This window comes from Polyodon spathula, chromosome 19 (genome assembly GCF_017654505.1).
Source record: "Polyodon spathula isolate WHYD16114869_AA chromosome 19, ASM1765450v1, whole genome shotgun sequence".
NCBI lineage: Eukaryota > Metazoa > Chordata > Actinopteri > Acipenseriformes > Polyodontidae > Polyodon > Polyodon spathula.
The window spans coordinates 12,828,258-12,853,311 of NC_054552.1; the positions used below are offsets into that span (position 1 = coordinate 12,828,258).

The 25,054-nt window shown below is 41.0% G+C and overlaps 1 protein-coding gene across 1 annotated transcript in view; it reads left to right on the plus strand.

Annotated features, from left to right (window-relative positions):
- The window catches only part of LOC121294571 (tetratricopeptide repeat protein 17-like), a 62,459-nt gene that overhangs the window by 19,552 nt on the left and 17,853 nt on the right, over positions 1–25,054 (plus strand). The window contains exons 10-16 of the mRNA XM_041218366.1: positions 3,888–4,000; positions 4,521–4,664; positions 12,017–12,132; positions 13,681–13,834; positions 14,272–14,349; positions 16,787–17,011; positions 17,620–17,809. Of these exons, the coding sequence (XP_041074300.1) occupies positions 3,888–4,000; positions 4,521–4,664; positions 12,017–12,132; positions 13,681–13,834; positions 14,272–14,349; positions 16,787–17,011; positions 17,620–17,809 (1,020 nt within the window). The remainder of the gene's footprint in view (positions 1–3,887; positions 4,001–4,520; positions 4,665–12,016; positions 12,133–13,680; positions 13,835–14,271; positions 14,350–16,786; positions 17,012–17,619; positions 17,810–25,054) is intronic.

A 25,054-nucleotide genomic window follows, 5' to 3' on the forward strand; every position in this document is an offset into this window, starting at 1 on the left:
TTTATTATTGTTATTATTATTATTATTATTATTTATTTTTTATTTTTTTAACTCAGTATTTAATAATATAATGAAGACCTACAGTGAGGATATACAGTGCCTATAGAAAGTCTACACTCCCTTGAACTTTTTTCACATTTTGTTGTGTCAGTGCCTCAGAGTTTCATGCATTTAAATGAGAATTTTTTTCCACTTATCTACACACCATACTCCAGACTGTTAGGGGAAAAAAGGTTTTATTGAGAAAATGATATATTAAAATATAAAACTGAAAGATCATAATTGGATAAGTCTCCACCCCCCTGAGTTAATACTTGGTGGAAGCACCTTTGGCAGTAATTACAGCTGTGGGTGTTGGGATAGGTCTCTACCAACTTTACACACCTAGATTTGGCAATATTGGACCATTCTTCTTTATAAAACTGTTCAAGCTGTCAAGTTCCTGTGAGTGTTGATGGACAGCAAACTTCAAGTCATGCCACAAATTTTCGATTGGATTTAGGTCGGGGTTCTGACTGGGCCACTCAAGGACATTTACCTGTTTGTTCCTTAGCCACTCCAGTGTGGCTTTGGCTGTGTGCTTTCTACTTCCATCCCAGTTTCAGCTTTCTTGCAGAGGGCAACAGGTTTTCCTCACAAACTTCTCTCTACTTTGCTCCGTTCATTTCCCCTTCTATCCTGACAAGTGGCCCAGTCCCTGCTGATGAGAAACATCCCCATAACATGATGCTGCCACCACCAAGCTTCACAGTAGGAATGATGTTCTTTGGGTGATGCTCTGTGTTGGGTTTGCGCCAAACATAATACTTTGCATTTAAGCCAAAAAGTTACATTTTAATTTTGTCAGACCACAAAACTTTTTGCATACTTCAAAATGGCTTCCTTCTTGCCATCCTACCATATAGGCCAGATTTGTGGTGTTCTTGGGAGAGTGTTGTCACATGCACACTTGGACCAATTTTGGTCATAAAAGCCTGTAGCTCTTGCAAAGTTGCCATTGGCCTTTTGGTAGCCTCTCTCATCAGTCTCCTTCTTGCTCGGTCATCCAGTTTGGAGGGACAGTAGATCTAGGCAGGGTCTTGGTGGTGCCATACCATACCTTCTATCCTGACAAGTGCCACAGTCCCTGCTGATGAAAATCATCCCCATAACATGATTCTGCCACCACCATGCTTCACAGTAGAGATGGTGTTCTTTGGGTAATGCACTGTGTTGGGTTTGCGCCAAACATAACGATTTGCATTTAGTCCAGAAAGACCCCAATTACACTTGCTGAGTTGTCTTGGGCTGCCCTCAATTTCTGTTCACAGTTGAGGTTTTAGGGGGCTTTAGTGCCTTTAATGGCTTTAGTAAATATGGCAATCTTATTTTTTGCAACACTGTTGGTACTGTACTTACTGCATAAGATACAATAAAGGCGTGTGTTGACAGTGCAGTCGGTTACTGTGGAAAGAAGCGATCGTGTTGGATCATGCGTAAATGTAGCAAACAAGGACATGCACATTACATTAGTCACAATACAGATTATTAATGCTGACTGAATATGCAACGTCATATGCATTATTTATCAATATTGACATTTGCAATCTTAGCTACAATCTGAAATGTGTGTGTGTGTATATATACATACATACATACATACATACATACATACATACATACATATACACACACATACACACAGAGCGCAAGTTTTATCGTTTTAATGAAAGCTGTACGATGATTAAATACTTACCCATTCATGACTGACCCAGCATCATCACCGTCAAAAGTGTCGGTGTATCGGTGCATTCCCCATTGCTATTTAATGGGCTGGAGATCGCCGTAGGTTCCATAAAATCCAAGATCCGTTGTGGGTTTATGTCTGGCCTGCTGCTCAGTATTTCCGAGACTTCTCAGACAAACTTGCAGGTTTTCACCACAGAGATAATACGGACATAAAGGCGATAGCTGCTTCTGCATCCAGCGCTCAAAGAATATCGCATGCATTTGCAGAGCTTTTTGAGATGTTATAGTAATAAAATAATGACTTGGATCGTAATATTGAGGAGTTTGGTGATAAAATGAGTGATCGGGTGAGTCTATAAAGAGGTATGTGAAAAATACAGTAAACTAGGGGTGGGGCTTGGCTGGAGATGCAGGACTGTCCTTTTGCGATTCAATACCTTTTTAAACCTGCTTTACTCTACTTTGGAGGGACGGTCTGATCTAGGAAGGGTCTTGGTGGTGCCATACACCTTCCACTTCTTAATAATCGTCTTGACCATGCTCCAAGGGCTATTCAAGGCCTTTGATATTTTTTTTTATACCCATCCCCTGATCTGTGCATTTCAACAACTTTGTCCCGGAGTTCTTTTGAAAGCGCCTTGGTGCACATTTTTGAGTCTGTGATAATAACTATCGTATTCAGGTTTTTTTTTGTTTTTTTTTCCTGGGTTGGATTTAATAAAGATAGCAGCAAGATCCCGGAAATCACTCAAGCATTACCAAGGAAAAACATTGATCCCTCTAAACGTGTTTTGTCGGGATGATCTGTGAGTGGACTCTCAATTGAGAAACTGCTGTTTGATTAAAGCATAGAACGTTATCTTGTTATAGAGTAAAAAAATCGGATTGCCCGTCGGGCAAGTAGCCAGAAAAAACACGTTGTCCGACAGATTTTTTTGTTTGTCCCGGAACGTCGGGCTAGCGATTTAGCCATCTGATGGAGCTCACAGCATCACTGCATAAGAGTTCCGCATCATGCATCTCTCAAATGTGTAGTTTTATTGTCTCAAATGTGTAGTTTTATTTTGTTTGTTGCAAATACACATTCACAATTTGCACAGCATTGCCAGAGCATCAGCAAAACCTGGAGGGTACATGAAGGATAATATGCAAAGGAAAAGTGACAGAGATGCTCTGACGCACTGTTTGGCCACCAGAGGGTTGTTCAGGTATAAAGCTACTGCACACATTCCCCAGTATATTTCAGATAGCTGGTATTACAGTAGGTTAAATGTCTCAGTAGTAAGTAAAGACACTTTGTCAGTGACAGCAGCACTGAGTTGTTGAGAGGATCAGAATCTAGGGGCATTGTCTGTGTGTCATTGAGATGATCAGAATCCAGGGGCATTGTCTATATGTCATTGAGAGGATCAGAATCTAGGGGCATTGTCTGTATGTCATTGAGAGGATCAGAGTCTAGGAGCCTTGTCAGTATACCATGCTTCCATTTTAACATGTCCAGTATTTAGAGAACACTATTATTGTGATGAAACTTGGTTGGGACATTATGTGGCACAATGTATCAATTATCCGAGTCTGGGGGTTCTGGCCGCATGTGCATCTGATTCATGCAGGTCATAGTGGTTAACCTTTTCACGATAGCCATGTACTTACACTGTGGCAGGAGATTTATACCACGGTCCTACTTGGATTATTTTTAGATTGAAAAATACACAAACTAATAAAACAAAAAAAAAAGTTGTACCTGACCAAAGCATTTGAAAAAAGGGTGGGTGGGGGGCTGACATTTATTGCCCCTCTAGACCCTTTATTTACTAAACATCTTGGTATCCCTGAAGCATCTCCTCTTAATCTGTCTTACAGTGGTACTCCAAAAATGACTGCTCTTCATTTTACCATTGGAGATAAATATTTTTAGGTCAAGTAAAGACCAAATATCCCATGATAGTAAATGTATAGTATTTAGAGTACCACTGCACTTGTGGGGCTGACTATTCATTAAAATATTTTTCAAAAAGGTGATTATATATTCACAGATGTTTAGTAAGTAGAGGTCTTACAGGGACAAGAGGGTTAGTAAAGTCCCACCCCAGTCATTCTACTCCAAGGCTGGTGACACCATAGTTCTGATCAGCGTTTATTTCATTGTGTTTTTCCAGGAAATCACCAGCTGTGCCACCTGGGGAAGCTGCAGGGCTCCCTGCACTGTCCCTACGACCTGCCAGTGCGCTACCACCGCGGGGACGTCTTTGAGAGTGTGGCGCTCATCCAGGTCGGGCTCTCAATTACTGCCATGTTTTAAAGAAGCTCTATTGGATGGATCTTTATATCAGGGTTTTCTCTAGGCTACTCTCCCACAGCGTGGAGCTAGTATCACAGCGAAAGCATTTGGAGTCATATACTCAAGTGAGATATGGTGTTTTCATTTTGTTTGCAACTAATATAGTGCCCTACTAAACAAAAACTAGTTAATCTTGACCCCTTTCCATTGGCTTTGAAAAGTAACCAGGGTTAGAAACTCTCAAAACTAGGTATTGAATCAGCTAAATCTGCTCTGAACTGATCGCATCACAACATGAAGTTTATGTTAGTAGTAGGAGTGGGGGGATGCAGTTGTAATGAACAATAATATATTTCATTGAGGGTAGTTGTGAAATGCAGGTGTGTGTTCAAGATTGCTGTGAGTTTTTTACTCTGAGTAAGCCTCTGTTCCTTTTTGTTTTTTCTCAGTTGAGCTCTGCTGTGAGTTTGTTACTCTGAGTAAGCCTCTGTGCCTTCTCGTTTCTCCTCAGTTCGGGGAGGATGGCTCCACTGCTAGCAGCACGTCTCTCATCTCGGAGCTCAGCCTCAACCAGAGCGAGAGCCGGGAGCTCTTCCCTTCTGTGTCTTCAGCCCCCTCGCTAGGGACCTTCTGGGGCAAGGAAGTTTCCTCCAGGGTGAGGCTACTGCACAGTCTTCCTCTATAGATTCATCCAGGCTTGTTCTACCGTTTTGATAAAAGAGCTGCGATTATGAGAAGTGGGCTCTTAGAGACACAAAATCATACAGGTTAAAACAGATTGACTAAGGCTAAAGAGAGCAGTGAAAAGGTAAACCACCAACATCTTTATTTATACTTTTCAAAAACATCTGTGGAATCTATAAGAAATTCAACTGAAAATAAGCTATGTGGAAATAGATTTAGGACAGATGGTCCATGGGCCAATATCAGACATTTTGAAGTTGGCTTTACCCCCACCCCCCTCCCCAGTCAGTTTTTTTTTTTTGGTTTAGTTTTGTTCCTTAATATTTCTAAATTGAATTTCTGCCTGTTGCCAAGATGGGTAAGTGTCTGTTTGACTTGGCAACAACATAAACCTTGCCCTCTCTCACTTTTTTGTAACTAAAAATATTTGTTTGTTTATAAATACAATTCACCAAATTGGAATATTTAAACTTTCAAGATCATTTTAACAATTTAACATGTTTAAATACATATTGTAATATTGTTTTTTGTGCACTAAATTATTTCATATCTGACACAAATTTAATTAATTAATTAATTAAAATAACTATCCAATTTGTCAGAAATGCAATGGCTGCTGCCTAATGAGGAAGGCATCCCTCATTACAAATGCACTTTGGGAGGTGGAGTAGACGATCCTTCTTCCCAGGTGCTCGGCTGGGTTCTGCTCCTTAATGTCCGAGACTGTAAATGCCAGCACAGATGTCATCTTATTGGAAAACCCCTAATTGCTTAAACTATAAATTGTATTGGAAATTGTTGATATGTAAGCACTGCAGTGCTGGGAATACAATATGTTTGACCATTTTACAAGTCTGAGTCTGCCATCCTCAGATTCTTTATTACTGCCGCTGTGTACAGTTCTCACAACTTAATCCACATTTGCAGTTCTGTTCAAGCCATCTTTTTGATGACTCGCAAGCAACAGATTCCTGCCCCAAGCAGCCACAGCTGATGAGCTCCATGAGGGAGTTTGGAGCAGGCAAGATCTCCTAGTGATATTGCCGTCAACCACAGCCCATCCGTATCCAGCAGGCTCTGCTGTGGTGGTTTGGCTCCAAAGAACGTCTCTATATAGCAGCCTGGTAGTTTGCACAGCCTGTAGTTTGCCCAGAGCAGCTGTGCATGGTGGTAACTGGTTGGTTTGAAGAGTCTGACTACAGAAGAGTGTGATGACACTCATTATGCCAATTCCTATACATGGAGCAGACAAAAGCCACACAAGATGTGACAAGCTCCTTGCTTGCTTCAAACTGCTGCCCAATTAACTGGCAGCATCCTGCATTGTTGACTATTCAAATCATGTGTGTGTCCTTGCTCCTATGTGCACCAGAACTCTCACAGGAATGTCCTTTTGCGAAGAGCAAGCCAGGAGTAGCACATCTGAGTCTTGATCACCACACTTGCATTTCCCTTGTCAGCTGATGTTTGACATGGAGGAAAATGCGAGTATCTGCCTCCTGCTGTGTAGATTCCAGTCCTCTATATCCTGTTGCATAACCTTCAAACCGAAGGGAATGTCTGCTAAATCCATAGTAGATAACACGTATTAAACTTTGTTGCATGTAGATCTTTCGACCACTCCTGAGAGAAGAACATGTTGGCATCTTCCACTTCCACTTCCACTGCTTTGGAACGTCTGGTGACTGTTGCTGATTTTGATCACGAGTTTGCCCCTGCTAGCACAACGAGTGCCTTGATGCTTTCAGTGAGGTTTCTGGGTATTCATCAGTGAAAATCCCTTGGAGAATTGCAAGGCCTTCTCCAGAACTACCATGGCAAGGTCCGCAAGAGTCTCTGGGAGGCGAGCGAGAAATTGTGAGCTGGTTTTACATCCTTTTTGATTAACTCTCCCAGCTTGCTCTTGACAGTTTTACATGTGGTACCATCTGCTGCTGCTAGTGCCCAAGGGAGAGATCTGAGTCAATGTCTCAAGACATTTCGCAGATACATCTGACGGGTCTGTGCTATGACCACCATTCATGTAAAGAGGCTAAGATCAGTTTTGTGAATGGCTCCTTACCCAGAGGCTTTGGTTTTTACCGAATTCTATAAATGACTTCAGCTTTATCTTGGGGAGTGGATCATAGCATGTTTCACAAACTGTGAAGAGGCTTCCTGGCCCTTGGTGGGAGATTGTAGTAAATCTGTTGTTACTTGAGGGCATCCAGGGGAGCATGTCATGCACACAGACCAGGTACGTTTCCCATTTGCCCTCTCGAGTAGCGCTGATGAATGATAACAGCAGAATCACCATTTCTGTGTAAGCGCTCCAGATTTGTGCCATTGGTCTTGGTAAATCTTGCTCAATTTGAGGAATGATTGGTGTAGCATTGAATTGTTGAAGCAGGACTCCCACAGTGTGCTTTGTAAGCTGCTCTTGAGTCTTTCTGACATCTACCAATGGTCCAGATTTGGTGTCACCACAATTGTGTTCAACTAGCCAATTTCCATGTGTTCCCAGTTTAGTCTCAGCAGGGCTTCCATTGTAATCTTCTGCATGTGGACTCTCTGTTATGGTGACACCCTTCAGGTGCTCCCATTAATAGAACCTGGTCAAATGTTTTCTGTCCCTGAGACCAGCATCAGGGAAAAAGCTTTCCTAGCACAGCGAGCAGAGTACAAGCTAAGTGAAACCTCCCTTGCAAGGCATAAAGCACTTCAATTCCACAGGGTTCTTCCACATCACAGCTAGAGCTTTTGCATAGATGTCCTGATCAGAAACAACAATAACATCCGCTTGGCCCAATTGGTCAGCCATAACCTGCAAGCGTTTGAGGATGTTGTACACCACAGAAGCATCTGTTGGAGAAGCATCTATCCCTTGACAATAACCAATGATGCTACTTCGGGTACTTCATGTCTTTTCAGTTCAGCACTGAAACCTGCCCATGCTGGAATTGTTTGCTTTTCTTCTTTTTTTATGGTGAATCGGGAGTCCCCACTATCCAAGCGAAGTAGGAACCATGCAAAATCCAATCTTTGACTTTTTGAATCAGCATGAGGAGATTTTAAAAGCAGGTGGGTTACATGGCAGCAGTTCTCTGGAGTGATGGGGCAGGGGACATTGTTTGGAGGGTGCTTATGTAGCTGTAGAAGACATGGGAGCACACATATCTGTCTTTGGCTGGTGATGGAATTAGTGCAGTGTGTTGCTCCTGCTACAGAAAGGGTGTACTCAAGAGTATCATTGTTCTCCCAACACCAAATTGCAAAGACCCCTGGCTGGACATTGCTGGGGAGAAATATTCCTTGTTCCTCCGAACTGTGAACTGCTGCTCAGCTGTGGAAGTTGCTACTGTGTATGTGATGGAATGGATGAACGGTTGAGCAATTGCACATCTATGTGCACTGGAGCTGGACTCTCAAGTGGCTCAACCACCTGCACTGCCTGTTTAGAAAGGCTATATTTATTAATGCTGGCTAAATGCACTGCTGCCAAGTCTGACTGGATTGGTGCACCATAAACATATTTCAGTATGTCCACGTTTGGGTCTTGTCATGTGGTGAAGCAAGTTCTCATTTAATTCGATAGCTGTCTTGGCAGTCGCCACTGCAGAAACATGTTTTTAGGATAAAATGGAAAACAATTGTTCTACACCATTTTGTTAGTAAATCGATAATGTTGGGGTGCACTACTGCACTTGTGAGATAACTTGATCAACTAAATCCATTGCATATTTCTTAAACAGAGACAACTTAGCCAAGGTATTTGATATTTAGGGGGTCTGAGGGGAAATAAATGTTCCATCCCATTCTGATTCAAGAGTGGTGATATATGGAATCACGAAGCATACTACATGCAAAACTGGACTTTCTGATTTGTGTGTGTTTGTAACAGTGCAATGTAGTGTGGAGATCTGCGGAGAGAAGAAAGGGTTGATTCTCCTAAGAGGATCAGAGAAGCTACTTCACATCAAGTGGGGTGAGGGTATGGAGTGGGTTACCTAGTCATGTTGCTGATGCTGAATCACTAGTACCCTCCCTTAAGACCTGGTTTGACAAAGTTTTGAGATCAATCAGCTACTATGAACTGGGCGAGCTTATATAGGCTGAATGAACTTGTCTATTATAAGAACTAGGGATGCACTGAATCCAGGATTCGGTTTCGGATTCAGCCCTGAATACCTACTTTTTGAGCAGGATTCGGATTCGGCAGGGAGATCATTCAGGTCACTCATCATGGTAATTTTTTTCCTCATAGTTCTCAGATAGGGTTGCCAACAGTCTCCAGAACCTCAGGACACTTTAAGGCAGGACAAGTTTTTTAACTCGCCTCTCTAAACTGAAATGTATTTGACATGGAAAGTGAGTGTGAATTGCTTAAGCAGTTTAGTAAAAGTCTTTAATTGTTTGTGGTGGCAATTCTATCCAGAGAGCCTCGTAACAACGATTAATCGTATTGTTTGAATTTTTTTTACACAGTAAACAATATCTATCAAAATAGTGCAACACCATTATTATACTTAACTTTGCACTCACCGGCACTCTTTCATTTAACCTTGTGACAGTAGGTAAAGTTTCTATTTGTTTAATATTTCTTGCTTCACACAGTCCCGCCCAGTCAGACACTCAGAAAGTCAAGCCTGATGTATAGGTCTGATTGATGGAAATGATCCTCGCAGGCATGTGTGTGCTTTTGGCAACAACTAAGTAAAACGATTCAATTAATTTAGAAACAGTTTGCACAATTCAAACTCACTTTACTGGATACATTGCAGTTTAGAGAGATGAGTTACAAAACCTGACTTCCCTTAATGTCCAGAGATTCTGGAGCCTGAAACGAAAATAGTGGGTTACGGCAAAGATGCAGCTCTTCTTGTAAAGTAAACGGTTCTGTATTTTGACGTTTCTGTTGTGGGGGGAGGGGGCTAGCGGTAAATTGTTTACATTTCAAACTGAAATCTTATTCACTGATACAGTTCCATTTGGTAATAAAAATACTATCAACTAAATGGCACAAAACTATAGAATGTGCGTGGCCCTTAAGTAGCTGCTAGTCTGTTTTTTTTTTTTTTTTTTTTTTTCTTCACAGTTTTTGTAGATACGGTATTCGGTTCGGTATACGGCCGAATCTTTTGAGATGGATTCGGTAATCAGCTGAATCCCAAAAACTTGGATTTGGTGCATCCCTAATAAGAAAATGAGAGGAGGCCATTTGGCCCATCTTGCTTGTTTTGGTTGCCATGTGTCTGCCCAGTTTATTATTTTGAATGACTTTTGCTGCTGCAACGGTGTTTGCCACGCCTCATATTTTGTGTCATCTGCAAATTTAACAAGTTTGCTTACTATACCAGAATCAAAGTCATTAGTGTAGATTAGGAATAGCAGAGGACCTAATACTCATCCCTGTGGGACTCCACTGGTTACCTAGTTCCATTTTGAGGTTTCTCCTCTAATCAGTACTTTCTGTTTTCTACATGTTAACCACTCCCTAATCCATGTGCATGCATTTCCTTGAATCCCTACTGCTTTCAGTTTGAGAATTAATCTTTTATGCGGGACTTTGTCAAAAGCTTTCTGGAAGTGTAAATAAACCATATCACATGCTTTGCAATTATCCATTATCGATGTTGCATCCTCAAAAAAATCAAGCAGGTTAGTTAGACACGCTCTCCCATTCCTAAAGCCATGCTGACTGTCTCCCAGGATACTGGTACCATATATGTAATATTGGCTTACTGGTCTGCAGTTACCTAGTTCAGTTTTGTTTGCCTTTTTTGTGGATTGCTATTAAGTTTGCAATTCTCCAGTCTGTCGGTACAACCCATGTGTCAAGAGACTGTTGCATGATCTTGGTTAGTGGTTTGTAAATAACTTCTTTCATTTCTTTGAGTACTATTGGGAGGATCTCATCTGGCCCAGGGGATTTGTTTATTTTAAGAGCTCCTAGTCCCTTTAACACTTCTGCCTCGGTTATGCTAAAGTTATTTAAAACAGGATAGGAACAAGTTGACATGTGGGGCATGTTGTCTGTATCCTCTTGAAAAGTAATTATTTAATATATTTGCTTTTTTTTTTTTTTCTTCGTCTATGCATTTTCCATTTGTATCATTTAACCTCCTCTTTGAATGTTCTCTAGCTGTTATAATATTGGAAAAACATTTTGGAATTGGTTTTAGCCCCCTTAGCAATGTTTATTTCTATCTCTCTTGGCCTTTCTAACTTCCTTTTTGACTTGCGTTTGCAGTTCCAAGTACTCTTTCTGTGTACTTTGTTTTTGGTCCCTTTTAAACGCTCGGTAAAGTGCCTTTTTTCACTGAATATTTTTTTAAATTGATCTATTAAATCGTTTTAGCCATTTGTTTTAGATTGTCTACTTTTGGGGTGTAATTGTTTTGTGCATCTGATGCTACATTTTTTTAAAAACAGCCATCCTTTTTTTGTGGATATTTTTCTGTGGATATGAAACCTTAGCTTTAGTCATTATTTTTGTGGTTTTAAAAATCATTTCAAGTGAGACCAGGTTGTGGTCTGAGTTTGCCAATGGTTCTCTGACCTCTGTTTTAGTTATTCTGTCTTCGTTATTTGAAAAGACTAAATCAAGGCATTCTTCCCTTCTAGTCTGTGCCTTGACAAGTTGCTTTAGAAAGCGGTCATTTGTCATTTCTACCATTTCAATTTCATCTGTCGTGCTCCCTACCGGGTTTTCCCATTTTATATGGGGGAAGTTGAAATTCCCCATTGGTAGGGCTTCTCCTTTGCTACACGCATTTCTAATGTCATTCTATAACAGATTATTTTGCTTGGGGTCTGAATTTGGCGACCTGTAGCATGCTCCTATTATGCCCTTTTGAATTTTTGTCTATTATTCTGACCCATATTGATTTGACGTTGTTTTCTTTGTCTGGATTTGACACCTGGGCTTCAAGACTATTTATGTATAGCGCTACCCCTCCGTCTCTTCTGTCCTTCCTGTCCTTCCTGTCTTTCCTATACAGTGTATACCCACTAATATTATATTTGTCTCCATAACTCTCAGATAACCAAGTTTCTGTAACACCTATCACGTCGTAGTTACTTGTTAGTGCAGTAGCTTCAACCTATGAACTGGGCAAGCTTAGATAGGCTGAATGGACTCCTCTCTTTTGGGAATCTTCTGTTCCTAATGTTTTATTTTTTTGTTTAATTTAAAAGGAAGAAATTTAGAAGAGTTACTCTGAAGAAAATTTGCTTGTGTTCTAATACCAGTCAATAACAAGCCCTGTATTCTGGCTACTCTGGGATTTCTTGCTTATCAATTTTTTCTGATTTATTTCTTTTTTTTTTTGTTTCACTGTGCAGGACAGTCAAGACATCCTGTGGCCAAAGAGGTCTGACTGTGCCCGAATCTTTCCCTCCATCCCCATGCCAGAGGAGCTGCCCACCTACTTCCTTCCACCAGAGAATCGTGGGCTAGGGTAAGAGATTAGCGTGCTGCCCTGGTGCACTGGTACACTGCGCTAGTCACTGTGCACCAGCCGGGAGTTTAAAGTGTCGCAGAACCCCCTGCAGCATTTACAAGAAACGTTCTGCCCCTTTGCTGTGTCTTGTGTTAAGAAGCCTGTTGCTGCCCCTTGTCGTGCTGCCCCTTGTCGTGTCGTGTCAAAAAATTTTATATTTATATATACTAATCAAATTTGTTTTGATATTTTTTCTATTCACACATCATAAGGAAATCAACTAGAGAATTCCTTAGGAATGTCTTGTGTCCTCATGTGTATTACGTCACGCAGTGGTTCCAAACCCGACTCTGGGACACCACCAAACAGTAACTGGTGACTCGAGAGTCAATAATTGATCTCGAATAACTTGACTATTAAAACAATTTGCTTAATTAGACCTTTTATAATTTGTTTCCAGCTTTTAAGTTGCATATTTCAAGTTAGCTATAACATTTTATAACATAATTATTTATAACTTAAGTCTAGCTAAGTAATTGAGAGCTCAGTTGGAATAATATAATAATATCTTTATTTTTATATAGCGCCTTTCATAGTGGACCACCATCACAAAACGCTTTACAGAGGCTGTGAACTGTGCAGTATATGCAGAGTCACTTACAATAGGACATTGATTTAACATCTCATCCGCAGGATGTCAAAGCCAGATGCATACTGTCAGTTTTGTATTGAAGTTACAATAACACTGAGATCAAATTTCAATTGCAGAACAATGAAAAGTACTATACATTTTAAAGTACTGTGCGTTTTATTGATACAGTTGTAAGTGAACTTTTAAAAAGTATACATTGCAGCTTGAAACCTGTATGTCCCATCCTGATCACAGACATTTTTAAACCACAAAAGCAAGGCGTATCAGGGTATCAAATCAGGGTATTGAGCAAATCAGACCTGCTGATGACTTACATCCACAGTGTGCTGTTCATAGGGCTGTGTTATTGTATCCTGGTTTTTCAGAATGGTTAAAGCGTTTGCGGGAACATTGAAATCTGCAGCAGCATCTTTCTTTTTCTTGTACAGTGACTGCATTTGACATCAGCAGGTTTTTTTGGGTCGCGCGTCTTATTGGCTGCAAAGCATGTCAGTCGTTGGGGGATGCAGCTGGTTGGTTCCTCATAGGAAAGAAGGCCCTGAAAGGGATGGGGACAATTTCACTGTGCAGGTGAAATGACCCAGTGCAAGAATCTAGCAAGCCCTGCAAACAGATCTATTTAGCCTAGTGTAGTACCAGAGGCCATGTTTTAAAATGCAAATACACGTTTACAATAACTTGTTAACTTTCAAAACTGCACATTTGAATCCTATACATGAATGCATGACGTGTTAGATGTTTTAAACTCATTGTAAAATAGCAAACATAGTGTGTGAAGCTAACAAAGTGTTTTTTAGTTGAATAAAGCAAGTTGAAACAACAAAAGGACTTTTGGTTCGGTGAGAAAGAGTCCAGGTTTCCAGTGCATCGATGCCCCCTCCATGCCTAACCCCTCCCCCGGCTCTGCTCCACAGGGTCCAGGCTCTTCTATTCCAGGGCCGGCTCCCCGAAGTGCTGCCACCCCCCCCAGACTGCAGATCTGTGCCGGGACCCCCCCCGAGGGACAGCCCTGCTTCTCTGGGGTGGGGGCTGGAGGGGAAGGAGCTGCCAGACCATCATGCCAGGCAGGTCAGTCCCCACCAGTTAGTGACTATTGCTATTTAATGATATCTGTGCTGGTAGATTCTCAGGGCTGCCAATCCCAATAAACCAGGTTGAAGTCTCTCCCCCTTCTCTTTGCGTTGTGTGAGCAAGATCAGGATTGTTAGTGCAATGTGATCATTGTAAAACAAAAATTTAAAACTTGCTTTAAATGTCAGCATTAATCAAGGTGTAAAGTAATATATAAATATTCAGGGCTTTTTTTTTTTTTTTGCCTTGAAGTCTCCAAAATTGAAATAGCATAGAAGGGGATTCATAATTTGCACAACATTGTTGTTTTGCATTGATTTCAGTACTACTTCTAATGTTGATGGTATCGAACAGCCCTCTGGTGGCCAGACGGTGCATCACACTGTCTCTTGTCAACCTTTTTTTTTTTTTTGCATGTCCTCCACGCTGCCCAGCTCCTGCTGTCCCGTCTGGACAGGCTGAGTCTCAGTGAAGAGCAGATCGGAGGACTCATTACTCAGGGCTTGAACCAGGTGAGGCTCACAGCTTAATGCAGCAGCACCCTGCTTCCATTTTAGAGCCTTTTATCTCTGTTTATGAAGTTACTTTTATTTATATTTCTAAAATTAAAAATATTAAAAAGGGATGTATTAATGTCTTTAGTGATAGGAACGTCATCATAGAATTTCTTCAATTATGAAACAAACATATTGTCTAAAATACAAGAGAAAACGACATTGTAACATAACCCTAGATTCAACATTCCTCTGTTAACAGCAGTTCTGTCTCCTCAGAGAAGGCAAGGCTCTGTTATAAACTCCTCTCTACTATTAACCACAGTACTAGCATAGCAGATCATGTGATCTGAGCAGGAGGAGCCAAGTTTTTTTTTTTTTTTTTAACCCCTCAGGAGACACACCTATCTCCTATAACCACACACAATAGAGTACTAGCAATGGCATATGGCAGTCTGATCCCTGGTTTTAATTGGAGGAGCAACTCAAGCCCTCCCACCCCCTGTTGAAGCACTTCTTTAGGCCTGCTGTGCCCGACTGAGTTCATTCGGTTTCGAGATTTTAAAAAGTGACCATAAAAAAAAGCAATCCATCATAACGGTAGGACATTTTTAAAAAACAAAATATATCATTTTTAGAAAATACAGTAAATAATGGGAAAATATGACATTTAAAATATAATGACCTACACATTTGTGCTAGTATTATTACCATTACTGTACTCGTATTACGCAAACATGGTGTGTATACGTTTTGATGATTTAAAATGATTCTATGCCTTTGAGTCAACTGAGGCTACATATAGCGCATATTTGAAAGCAAATATATTAATGTAAAAGTAGGCAGATCTAAAAGGAATAACTACTGTGTTCATTTAATTTTCACTTCATCTGTTTTGTGTTTTGGTGTTTTTGTACAGTGTCTAAAAAGTGCATTTCATTTTTATGCTGAAAGTTCTCATTGAAACTGGCGATCAAACTAATGCAAAATTCGGCACGACACAGGGAAGTTGCAGAAATAATTGCTCAGAGCACTTGCTGTTCACATGGAAAGACAGAACCGTAGGATGTCAGAAAACCTACAGAATGAGCTGCTTTTTTTAGTTTCCTTTACTGCGCAAGAATCAATCAATAGAGAAATGAGTGAAGCTCCTTTTTTTTTTTTACATGACAGATTGATTAGATGAAAAAACGGGTTTGTAATTGTTCCTCTTGTGACTTAGAAGTCACCAGCCACCACTGGTACAGAATGGTATATGTAGTTATTTTGTTGGTAATGTTTAATACATTATGTCGATAGAATGTGCTTGATTTTTGTCTATGACAGCCTTACTTTTTTGCTACCTTTCAGGGTGCGATTTGATGGGGGCGTGTCCCTGGCTCTGCTTTTTGAAGGGGGGGGATGTTCCTGGCTCTGCTTTTTGAAGGGGGCGTGTCCGTGGCTCTGCTTTTTGAAGGGGGCAAGTCCCTGGCTCTGCCTTTTTGTATCACAGGCTTTCTACTCTTTCAATTTTCATCTCTGGCAGGGAAAATAGATTTTGTACTGACAGTGTCTTTTTGCTGAAAAATGTCATTTATACAAATAATATTCAAACATTTTGCATATAGTATAGCAACTCTGTTTTTATTGCCCTTTAGATAATAATAATAATAATAATAATAATAATAATAATAATAATAATAATAATAATAAAAAACGTGTTAAACAACGTTAACATTTGCATGGTGGCAGATGTTAGCATATTAGTGGTGTATCAGCGTGATGCATCTTTATGATAGGCTTTCCTACTGTTTTGTAGTTTGTGTATTTTATCTCCCTCAGTGTGACCCACGTCTTGTGATGTTCTGGCAGGCAGAAACAACTGATTTTGATGCAAAACCCCCGAGGAGGGCGCCACATTGGCTTGACGCTCCCGGGGTGGGGGGTGGGAAACTGGCAGGGGTTGCTTCTCCTCATCACCCTACTGGCCAGACACCGAGCACATTCAGAGTGGATAAAAAGCAGGGCTGGTCTCTGTTCTCCGGGATCGGTAGCCCGCCCACCTCTGCTCTGGATTGCTCGTTGTAAAAGCGATTCACGCCCTTAGAATGTCTGCTGTGTGGGGACTTGCTGCGTTGAAGGGAGAAAAAAACATAATTGGACATTCCAGTTTATCTTTAATACAAACTTGATTAGCCCCACTGTGCATGTAACAAGCTCAGGTATGTCTTACTAAACTCTTTAGTAAAACAAGAAATGGATCAAACTGCTGTTCAATGGGAGTTTGCCATCTGTGTATGAGTAAAGATGCAGTGATGATTGAGTGTTTAACTCATGTATTATTATATCTCTCCATCTTCAAGTTTTTGTTAGTGAAAGGATAGATTTGAATAAATGTTGTTTTTCCAGTCATAGCACACTCTCACAGTTGTGAACATGCTGTCTGTACCTCTTGAGCCGTCTCCCTGTCTTTCAGACTGGCGCCCCCTTGTGGCTTGTCCTAAATGAGGCTGCTCTCTTCTGGCGAGCGAGTGGCAATGCCAGCTCTGCCCTTTCCTGCCTGCGCAGAGCCCTCAACTCCGCCCCTCAGGAGCACCTTGACATCCCATTGGTTAATGCGGCCAACCTGCTCCTGCACTATGGGCTGTACCAAGAGGCCAGCCAGGTCCTGGAGAGAGCGCTGGCCATCAACAGGAGTGAGGTACACACAGGCAGACCGCACTGCCTCCTTTTGTCTCTCAGCTCTAACCACCAGACCATGCTGCCTCCCTCTCCCTGTCTCAGCTCTAACCACTAGACCACGCTGCATCCCTCTCAGTCCCTCAGCTCTAACCACTAGACCCCACTGTCTACCAGTCTCTCAGCTCTAACCACTAGACCACACTGCCTTCCTCCCAGTCCCTCACATCTAACCACTAGACCACACTGCCTCACTGCCTCACTCCCAGTCCCTCAGCTCTAACCACTAGACCCCACTGTCTCCCAGTCCCTCAGCTCTAACCACTAGACCACACTGCCTCCCTCCCAGTCTCTAACCACTAGACCACACTGCCTCCCAGTCTCTCAGCTCTAACCACTAGACCACACTGCCTCCCTCCCAGTCCCTCACCTCTAACCACTAGACCACACTGCCTCCCAGTCTCTCAGCTCTAACCACTAGACCACAGCCTCTAACTCCCTCCCTCCAGTTCTACCTAACCTAGACCACACTGCCTCCCAGTCCCTCAGCTCTAATCACTAGATCACAGTGCTCCCTGAGTGAGAGAACCAGCACCTATGTAACGAGTCTGTCTCTGTGTCTCTCCCTAGCCCCTGACTCTGCTTAGCCTGGGGAATGTGTGCCTAGCCCAGGGGAATGTGAGCGGCGCGGTGTCGGTGTTTCGACAGGCCCTGTCTCTTGGGACGCGCTGCCTGGAGTGTGAGAGCAGCCTCCAGCTCATCCGCTGCCTGCAGTTCTACCCCTTCCTGTATAACCTGAGCAGCTCGCCGGCCGGCAAGCGTGAGTACAGGAATTCACTTCATTAGAAGAGACAGTTAAGCATGGGTTCACACCACAACTGATCACCAATAAAAAAAAAAAACAAATACGGACTTCCTTATTGTTTTTAAGACGCAAATTTTTAACAGGAAAGCATTTTTCATATAGGCAGCGAGGGTCCATATTATCTGGTTGATACCCATTGAGTCTCTGGGATCTGTCAACGATCTCCAGGTAACTGAGCTTATTATCGCTGACCATAATTAAGTACCAGTCCCCATATATCACATAAGGCCGGAGTGTTCCAATTCACTAAAAAGTCCATCCCTGCTAGCGCTATCATTGGCTGCTTCAAGTTTTTATAAAAGGAAAAAGTGGAGAGCAATAGGTGGAATCACTCCAGTTCATAACCTCAGTAATTTGCTTTTAATGGACACTTGTAACAATCAGTGATAGCAGGGATCTCTATTTAGCTGTCTATTCAGAGAACAGGGACGTAGGTACGGGGAGTAGCATTCGCTTCGCTTCCCAAGCTGAGTGCTGATGAGAGACAATGTCGATGTTTGAGAGCCATTACATTTAAACTTGAGTTTAAAAAAAATACTGTAAATACTGTTGTGCCATCAAGCTAACGTGTTAAATAACACCAATAAAGTTAAGAACAGGTTTGTTTTCAGCTTTAGGGCTAGGGCTAGAATTTGGTGGTAAGTTATTGAAGAACAGAGAATTTGTAATTGTAATAACCAGGACACCTACTTACAGTGGCTCACAAAAGTATTTTATTGTTTTACAACATGGAATCAAAATGGATTTAATTAGGAGTTTTTGCCACTGATTAACACCCAAAAAGTCCATAATGTCAAAGTGAAAAATAAAATCTATAAATTGTTCTACATTAATTACAAATATAAAACAGAAAATAATTGATTGCATAAGTATTCACCCCCGTTGCTATGACACACCTAAATAAGCTCTGGTGCAACCAATTGTCTTTAGAAGTCATTAGTTGAATGGAGTCCACCTCTCTGCAATTAAGGTGTTTCACATGATTTCAGGTTAAATACACCTGTCTCTGGAAGGTCCCACAGTTAGTTAGTACATTTCCTAACAAAAACATCATGAAGACGAAGGAACATTCAAAGCAAATCCGGAATAAGGTTCTTCAAAAGCACCAGTCAGGTGTAGTATATAAGAACATTTCCAAGGCATTGAATGTCCCCTGGAGGACAGTAAAGTTCATTATTAAGAAATGGAGAGAATATGGCACAACTGTGAATCTGTCTAGAACAGGCCGTCCTCAAAAACTGAGTATCCAGGTGAGAAGGGCACTAGTCAGGGAGGCCACCAAGAGGCATATGGCAACTCTAAAGGAGTTGCATACTTCCATGGCTGAGCTGGGAGACACTCTGCATACGCCAACAATAGCCCGGTTGTTTCACAAAACTGGCCTTTATGGGAGAGTGGCAAAAAGAAAGCCATTGTTGAAAAAAACTCACATCAAATCTCTGCTAGAGTTTGCCGTATGGCAAGTGGGAGACTCTGAGACCAAGTGGAAGAAGATTCTCTGGTCTGATGAGACCAAAACCAAGCTTTTTGGCCTCAATGCTAAGCGCTGTGTTTGGCGCAAGCCTAACACCGCACATCATCCTGAGAACACCATCCCTACTGTGAAGCATGGTGGTGGCAGCAGCATGCCATGGGGATGCTTCTCTGCGTCAGGGCCTGGAAAGCTCGTGAAGATCGAGGGCAAAATGGATGCCGCAAACTACAGAGAAATCCTGGAGGAAAACCTGCTGAAGTCTGCAAGAGACCTGGGACTTGGGAGAAGATTCATCTTCCAGCAGGACAATGACCCCAAACATACAGCCAAAGCCATACTGGAGTGGCTTAAAATCAAAAAGGTCAATGTCCTGGAGTGGCCCAGTCAAAGCCCGGACCTCAATCCAATTAAGAATATGTGGAAAGAGTTGAAAATTGCTGTTCACCAAAGGTCCCCATCCAACTTGACAGAGCTTGAGCAATTTTGCAAAGAAGGGGCAAAAATTGCAGTGTCCAGATGTGCAAAGCTGGTGGAGACTTATCCAAACAGACTGTAATTGCTGCCAAAGGTGCCTTTACCAAATATTGACTCAAGGGGGTGAATACTTATGCAATCAATTAATTTTAGAACAATTTGTAGATTTTATTTTTCACTTTGACATTATGGACTTTTTTGTGTTGATCAGTGGCAAAAACTCCTAATTAAATCCATTTTGATTCCATGTTGTAACACAATAAAATGTGGAAAAGTCCAAGGGGGGGGGGGGTGAATACTTTTGAGAGCCACTGTAAACATTCATAAACTATTGTCTTTGACTCTGACACTGCCATTAACACTTTAAGGTCCGTGATGGTGTAAGCAAGGTCATACTGAAGTGTCACTCTGGGCCCGTGATTGGAGTATCATGATAAAAAAAAAAAATGAACTTTGTTTCTTTCACTTACTGGACCACCATATTTTGCAGTACAGCTTGTTAATGCATGTCATTGGATAGGGGAGGGATTGAACTTCACTGCCTGATTGTTTGATTTTTATTGTGTCACTGGGACAGGCATGTCACGGCAGCACTCGGAGATAAAACATGTTTTACAGCTAAGAAAAAAACTGGGAAACACTGTTAATCCGATTATGTTAGAACATTTATTATGGCTTGTGTTTTATGTTTTTGCAACATTTATAAATATCAAGAAACCAGTGGCCAGGAACAATTCTTCTTTTATTACTGATAATAATGGAGTGAAGAAGTATTATTATATTTATAAATATTTATTTTGAGAAAATAGAGAGTACAGTTCATTTTTGTTTATAATTCAAGCAAACATTCAAATTTTTCAACATCATTTTCAGGAAGTATTGTAAGGTACCTCGTGTTATTCAACAACACATTTCTATACATGTATCTCTAAGCAGAATACATCATTTAAAAAAAAATGAAGAAAAAACTGTGGTGTTGGAAAAAAAAAAAAAAAGCAAAGTTTGTATGGTTTCTGAAGTACTTTATAATGTTTGCAAGAGTGTTCTGAAAAATAGGACACCAATTCCAAGATGGTACTGTAAAAAAATGTATTTTTAGCGAATTTTTATAAGGAGAGTCAACTACAGCGAAAAAACGCCTGGTAATGGGGGAGCATCCCACTGAAAAACGCTTGGTCCTTATAGGGTTAAGCAGTGCTGCTTTTGAACGTGGGTTTTCACATGTCAACATTTTAACAAACAAATATCCTCCTGTCAGCCTCAGAGAGCCTACTGGTGTTAAATTATGAAATATTGCCCTAATCAAGCCCCTCTTACAACTTCTCACACGACACACAAACCTTCTCTCCTGTGTGTGTGGATGAGTGTGGGCGGGTCATGTGAGTAGTCCAGACCGCGATACAATGGTCACTTATACGCTTTTTAACTTGTTGACGTCTGTGAATAAATAGTACAAATTTGGTCCACGATTATCAAACAATTTTAGTGGTTGAAAAGATCATGGTTACAAGCCAATCAAAGAACCACAATTTAAATACTTCCCACGCCCGGGGAAAATTCGGGAGATCACAGTTCACTGTGTACAGTTGTCTTGTTTCGGTACATAGAGGTGCTACCCACTCAAAACAGCTCTAAATGTGACTAACAGGTTTGGGTATACTCTATTTTGCCTACTGATCCGGGATAGTGACAGCTGTCAGCATGTTAAGACATTGACTTGTCACCAACAATACTTCATTTATAATCATATGTTATCGTGCAGCTAGACAGCGACTTGGATGATGACCCCTAATTTTGGTGATTACCAAACCATTTCTGCTGGTACTCATAATATTATGTGAACCCCTTGTATTGTTTGGGGAGGGGGGGGGAACCTACTGGGGGGGGGGGGGGGTGTCGTGAGTAGTCCAAAAATAACAATAATAATAATAATAAATTAAACAGCGCATGAAAGGTGAATGAAATGTCATTGAAGTCTTTAGGAAGGGTTTCCGTGGGGATGAAGCAGGTGATTTTGACTGATTGGGAAGGGTTTCCGTGGGGATGAAACAGGATGATAATGTAGTGGTAACCCTGGGATTGTATCGTGCATTGGAACACTGTGCAGATTGGTGCGTTAGTTCTTTTGTGTGTTGCGGTTGATGACATCACTGGTCACCAGTGGGAACGGGGCTGGACAGTTATCTGGGATGTTCTTTATCTATCTATCTGAACAGCCTTCCCCCTCATTCCCCAGTCATCCATCCATCTATCAAAATATAGCCTTCCCACTAATTTCCCAGTCCATTTCATGTGCCGTTCAATAGAAGCTAATTTTAGTGCACGCTCAGAGACTTGGCTCTATATATAGCTTCAGTTGATTTATTTACCTTTCTCCCTCCCTCTCATTTTTGCATCTCTTCTCCCCATCTCTCAGCTGCCCTGCACTACACACACCCTGCGGGGAAAAACAGAAGAAAGCTTTGATGTAAAGGAACCGGACAGTTAATAATTGAACAGGATAAAAATAGCTGGGCAATATTTATAAACCTATTTCTATATTCAGTACACTGCAGATTTGTCTGTCTGAATGTGTGGGAGTGGATTGAGAGGGATTGCTAATCAACTTTAGGTGGTCTGGTCCATTCTACGGAGGCAGTAAGAACAGTATTGTATTGGGAATTTTAAAAACTACAAAAGCACATTTACAACTAGAACTGAGGAGTAGCTCCTGAACTCTAGTAAAGCACTTTAAACACAACATATTTCAGGAATTGCACCAAGAATAACCTAGAATGATTGCAAACATCAGCTAAAGTAAAGGGACCATTACAAAATGATGACAAATAATTTTGAAGCTACAGTTCTTGGTTTCCAAATATTATTTTATGCAGACCAGTAGTTCAATTATTTATAACCGGGACATGGTTGTAGGATTGATTTGGTTTAGCGGTTTAGGTACATTACGGTATAGTCACTGTTCCTGTTGTGCTGCACCACAATTATCATAATTACGGTATACAATGGCTAATGCTCATCTTCCTATACCGAGTGAAGGAAATGTCATTTTCATTTCAACAACTTCTTTTAATTCAACGTCCTGAACAAAACAAAACATCTCAAGTACTGTTCTGCTTTCCCTCCCAGCCTCACCCACTACCTTCCTGTGTATCCTGTCATCGCTGCCCTTTTTACAGGAAACATCAAATCCGTGGGTTCCTCAGAGAGAGTGCTAAATACAGCATGCCTGCTTCTAAACGAAGCAATAACAATTCAAGCCTTAGTGAAATGTCCGAGGATGATCTTTTACCACCACAACATGCAGAAATGTACAGCATGGAGATATTTTGGATATAAAAAAGATGACGGAGCTACATATGAAGACAGAGCGGTTTGTAGACAATGGTTTCCGCTCGTGGTGGAAACACATCTCCCCTTTTTACACAACTGAGGGACTGCAGTCATGTCAAAAGTATGTTATATAAAATTAAATATGAGTTATTGCTTGTGTATTAAGTAATGTGACATGTCATTTTCAAGTTTGATTTACCAGTAGCTAAACAATGCACTTTAGAAGCTTGATTTATTTTATTTATTTTATATGTTACAATTGTTCTATAACAAATGTATCCAATGTCTGTTTAAAATAAACTGCAGCATTCACCTAAATGCAAAGCTTGCAGAACCAAATGTTTTTAGCAAAGGATATGTCTTACAGTAGTGTTTTAAATTTTTAAAATGCTGATTATCTTACTGCGCTGTTTTGCAGCTTTGGTGGTAGTGAAATATAAAATAGTAAAAGTTTTAAGATGACATTTTGTATATTATGTTTGAAATTGGGAATTACTCATTTGAAGTATACTTGCAGCTTTTGAGAAAGGAAAGAAATTAGGTGCCAGCGCTAGTCAAGCACAGGATCTAAATGCTGCAGAGGCTTATTTCATTGCAAAAGAAATGAGACCTTTTCAGATAGTGGAGAAGCCGGGGTTTAAAAATCTAGTGGCAAAGTTAAACTGTCTGTGTGTGCTACCTTCCAGAATACATTTTTCAAAGGAAATACCCAAGATGTATAATGCACTACGAAAAGAATCTGAAAGTTCACTTCCAGAGATTGATGATTGTTCTGTGTAACTGATCTGTGGACTAGCAGTTGAGAACCTTACATCAGCCTAACAGTTCATTACATATCAGAATGGAAACTACAAACACACTGCCTGGAACCAGTTTTCATCCATCAGGACCACACCCCTGAAAATATCAAGCCTTTTTTCAAGAGCTCTTTTCTGAATGGAACCTGAACACCTGCAACCGTGCTGGCATAGCCACTGACACTGGGGCAACCGTGCTGGCATAGCCACTGACACTGGGGCAAACATCAACAACCGTGCTGACATAACCACTGACACTGGGGCAAACATCTACAACCGTGCTGGCATAGCCACTGACACTGGGGCAAACATCTACAACCGTGCTGGCATAGCCACTGACACTGGGGCAAACATCAACAACCGTGCTGGCATAGCCACTGACAGTGGGGCAAACATCTACAACCGTGCTGGCATAGCCACTGACACTGGGGCAAACATCTACAACAGTGCTGGCATGTTACTATATTTATTACTATATTACCGTATTTAACAAATTACTATATTTAACAGAAATCATTTCTATCTGAACTGTGGTTGTTCATTTCTGTTAACGTTTTATGTCCAAAGCAAGGCAAAACAGTTGAATTAATCTCACAAATCCTGACTAATTTAACTACTCTACTAAATTCAGCTTCTTTTTATATAATATTGTCATATAATCCAAACACAACATGCTTTGAAACAAAGTAAGGTAATCAGTAGATTTAATAAATTTAAAACAAACAAAGTATTGCCTTAATTTTTAAATCATGAAAACGTGAATACAATAGGCCTACTCTTGATTTGGCGTGTCCAACGTGAATGTAGAGGCCTAAATTGTGTATCCTAGCAACCTGCTAATCTACCGTACTAGCACTAAAAGAAACACACTCACACTCATAAGGTTTTAATGCAAACTGGCAACAGGAGACTTCAAACGGGGTTCTAATTTGATGCATCGATTTAGCAATATGTAATTGAAGCGCAGGAAATTTTAAGGGCAGATGATCAGTAATCGATGCATTGATTAATTGTTGCACCCCTAGTGCTGGCATACCCACTGACACTGGGGCAAACATCTGCAACCATGCTGGCCTAACCACAAAAAATGGGACAAAATTCTACAACCATGCTGGCGTAGCCACT